At 31.5% G+C, this 4071-nt stretch overlaps 1 protein-coding gene across 1 annotated transcript; it reads right to left on the reverse strand.

The window, feature by feature from the left end:
- Positions 1-430: 430 nt before the first annotated feature.
- On the reverse strand, positions 431-3650 carry LOC142350788 (uncharacterized). Its single transcript, XM_075402745.1, has 2 exons — positions 3411-3650; positions 431-919 (listed from the first exon to the last, which is right to left on the reverse strand). Exons 1-2 carry the CDS (start codon positions 3531-3533, stop codon positions 665-667), a joined length of 378 nt encoding a protein of 125 aa, XP_075258860.1. The 5' UTR covers positions 3534-3650; the 3' UTR covers positions 431-664.
- Positions 3651-4071: the final 421 nt, after the last annotated feature.

A 4071-nucleotide genomic window follows, 5' to 3' on the forward strand; every position in this document is an offset into this window, starting at 1 on the left:
CAGTGCTGATTCCCTCTGAAAGTCTGATACTCATTGACTATTGTACACGAATAATTTTTTCCAAAATTATGTTGATCACATATATTCTGATCATATAATTTACATTAAGTTCTGAATTAAAATTTTTTCAGACTGGGGTAACGCCTCAAGTGTTGTCACTATTGGGGAATGATACTAATTTGATAAAAAAAACTCTTCTAAGCAAGGCATTCAAGTGGTTTATTTGTGTATATTAATTCATTTGCGGCTACTTTTTGTGTTTTCGGAACTATTTTCCGACCACCGAAGACTGTCAACTGTAAAAAGTGACATCATCATAGCTCTCAATCAATAATTGAACTAAAGGCTAGCCATGCAATTAGACTTTTCCAGTAGTGAAATTGAATTGCCATTAGGTCCAGATCTCATATTTTTTGATATGAACAATTGATTACAAAAATTTTCAATTCATAAAATTACATACATACTATATACATACAAGTATTATTTACATGTTAAATTATAAGCATTCTGCATATACTGACTTTTATACCATTTTATTTCGATAGCTGAAATTATATCATAGTTTTTAGCTATGTACATTATCAAAGTTCTCTAGAATTGTTTCTCAGCATATAAAAACAGTAAATCGAGTTCAAATGTTACAGTTGTAGAAAGTTTATGATTATAACTTCACACATTTATATTCATAGTCAAGGCACCACTCGTTCTCGGGGCAATCCGTACTATCTTTGCATTCCGGGTCGTTCCTCTTATCTTCCCGTTCGAATACGGGTTCCGGATATCTTGCTCGCTCATATAGATCAGTGTCTACTCTTTTCCCCCCGAATTGTCGCCGCATCCACGACACATCGGCTCGAATGACCGCCACGATCACAAGAATCACAACAATTTGTCGAAGCATCATTTTGATTTGGATCTAAAAAATGCAAGAATGCAAACTTTTGAAATGTATTCTAAGAATGTGAGATAAATTTCAAGAAACATGATGGGAGAAATTAATAAGTGCTCCAATTATCATTCAATTTCATTAATGAAATTGAATGATAATTGGAGCACTTATTAATTTCTCCCATCATGTTTCTTGAAATATATTGTGAGTCTCATTAATTAATGCTGGACAAAATGACAAAAAATAAACTAAGCGCTTTTCACTTCTTCTATCCTTTTTTTCTGTAGAACCTTAACTTTCATCGATCTATCCCCTCATTGGGTTACATTAATGCAGCGGCTCATGATAAAGTTTAATTACTAAGCTGGAGGAACAATTTTATGTTTATTTAAACAGTTGTCTGTGATGTCCACAGGAAACGCAAAGGTGTATTTTGCTGAACAAATTATTTTTAGGTTGTATATTATTTTTCTTTTGACTATAGTTATCCACATCATAATGTATTTATTATTTTGAAAAGGAAAATCAGAAGTAATCTTAGTAAATTTTGACAAAAACATAGTAATGGTGGTCAAAAAATAAAAAATTTTTAAAGGGAAACCCATTTGATCGATTGTTAAACTGAGAAATGTGACCGGTACCTATGCTGAACATATTTTAAACTAAAAAATAGTATAGCAGAAATTTAACACAATGTTAAAACAATATTTTAACGATAGCATGTCAAGAGTAGATCAATCGATGGTCAATCAGAAAGTTTAAGCCAAAAAAAAATTGAAAAAACACACTATATCTACTCACAGAAAACCCCTTATAAAAGAAACAACATCCCTATTTCGAGAACATAATTCCAAATTGGACTTTCTTAAGATCCACTTTAAGTCTCTCTTGAATTCATCGTAAAATAAAAGCAACAAAAATCGATTCCACTTAAATAGAACAAATGGCACTACTGTGAAAGAAAAATTTCTGACATTTTTATGCCCTATTTGACTGACAGTATATTTTTTGCCGTCATAACAGATCTCAGGCAACTTCTGAAGCCTTATTTATTAGACAATTCAGAAATGTTTAAAGATAGTATACATAATAAATCGCCTTGTTAAATATCTGCTGAAAAAATTTCTCACAATCAGTTTTTGACTACTTAGTTAATTACAAATAATGTTTGCCCGATGACAATGATCTCAAATTGATTACTCGCATTTTTCGTAATGCATGACAAAATTTCAAAACAAAAATTTTTAAGAAAAAAACATGATATATTAGAGAACTTTTATATTTTTGTAAATATAACGTTTTTATGAGGCTTTAAGTAAATTTACTTAGCTGCAAAAAAATTTAAAAATCTGTCAAATAAAATTTGTACAATGAATTTAGGTCTGCAAAAAAAATTAAAAATCTGTCAAATAAATTTTGAACAATGAATGTTTTGTGTACTCAAAACTTTCTTTACTATACACGTCGCTTTTTGTGTCTTTTTGCCACTACCTTTGTCAAAACAAAATTATTTCCGTGCTCTGTTGGCAACCCGGATGTTCGTGGCAAAGCAAATCAGCGCTGAATCAGTCTAGAGACAATCTGTTATTTGTGGATAGCCAGAACTCTGTTGATGTCACAATTTACACAGGCTTGTCTTGATTGTTGAGTAAAATTTACTGCATGAAAAATAGCGTTCAGACTAACTCCCGCAAACATGTTTTGCTTTTTATGCCATTTGAACATTGGCGTGGTTACATGTAACATTTAATATGCGTGGCAAGTTTTAACCACCAAGCTAAATTGGCTTTGTGTTGACTACTTACAGCCTAGCTTAAGAATAAAGAGCGTGCTTACTACTATAGTAATTAACAGTTGTAAGCAAAAGTTGAGAAATAGTTGTAAGCATGTAAGACATTATGCTACTCAGACTTAACTTCGGTGCATGAGTAATGTTAAGACTATGCTGGTTATATTTTCCCTGGGTGAACTCTATGACGTCAATATAAGCATAGAAGAAAAACTGCGCTTTAAGATGCAATGCTTCAGAACCAAATTACTCTTACTCTTGGAATATGCGAGTTCGGCGCGGAAATACTCAAGTCCGGGTAGCATTAAAAATTGTAATAAAAGTTTCATTTTGGACAAGGTTTTCTTCCTTCAACGTCTTTCTTGAACTTCTCTCAGCTGTTTCCAGGCAATTTTATATTGGAATCAAAAACACTGAACCACATTAAAAATTAGTAGAAAGTGGGTGTAGCTGCAATGAAACAATTTTATAGCAATCATACAATAGAAAATCTGAATTAATTCATATCTTTTGGGATGGCAATTCATCTATTGACATTCATTACGAGCGGAATCTCATAAGATTAATATTTGTTGCCCCATTTTCCTGAATTGTACAAGATAACCATCTGATATGGACAATTGGAAAAAGTTGGAGACTTTTCTTCTAAAGATTGGTAAGAGAGTGAGATAAAAATTAATTTTATTGAAATTATTATTAAAAAGGAAGAGACTAGAAGGATCTACTAACCTTTCTTTGGAAAAAAGTTTTTGCAAACTCAGCAGTCTTTGAATAGTTTTTCTTCACAGTACTATTTTCGAAAATGAAAAATAGTGCCTGTTTTTGATTTTTATAAGCTAGATCATTCATCATGATTAGTTCCAAGTGCTACTATTGGCTAAATTCAGTACACACAATCTAACCGAAGAGCCGAATTGAACAGAATAGCGCTCGTGAGATTCTTTGTTTTTTTCTTTTTTACAGTTCATGTCGTTGGACAGTTATAATGGAACAATTAAGTTTATCTATGTTTATCTGCTTTTGATAAAATTTTGCACGATCCATAAATTGTTGAACAGACTTAACCACGTATTTTTAACAAATAACTTGTCTAGTCCACAGTTTTTGTTCTCACGTATTCTTTTGGTTGCAATCGTGAACAAAAACAAATTATTCATGTGTTTTTGATTTTATACTTATTGGTGGACTTTTGAAAATAATACTGCTGTTACTGCACTAAAGTGGTTTCTGAAAAATTACGCCTCATAAGTCTCAAAGACAGAATTAGCTGCTTCATTTAACTAATTAGTTATGTTTTGAACTAAATAAAGAGCTCTGAATGGTTCATGTTTTTAATATGAAAAGAATGATGAAAAGAATGAAAAGAATAATACAATTGATGGTAAAAAAA

This window comes from Convolutriloba macropyga, chromosome 12 (assembly GCF_964194025.1).
Source record: "Convolutriloba macropyga chromosome 12, txConMacr16.3, whole genome shotgun sequence".
Taxonomy (NCBI): domain Eukaryota; kingdom Metazoa; phylum Xenacoelomorpha; order Acoela; family Convolutidae; genus Convolutriloba; species Convolutriloba macropyga.

Excerpts from the sequence above, each read along its gene's own strand:
- LOC142350788 (XM_075402745.1), bottom strand. The coding sequence starts at position 3,533 with ATGATGAATGATCTAGCTTATAAAAATCAAAAACAGGCACTATTTTTC. Across the intron at positions 920-3,410 it reads AAACTTTTTTCCAAAGAAAG|ATCCAAATCAAAATGATGCT; the intron begins GTTAGTAGATCC and ends TGCATTTTTTAG.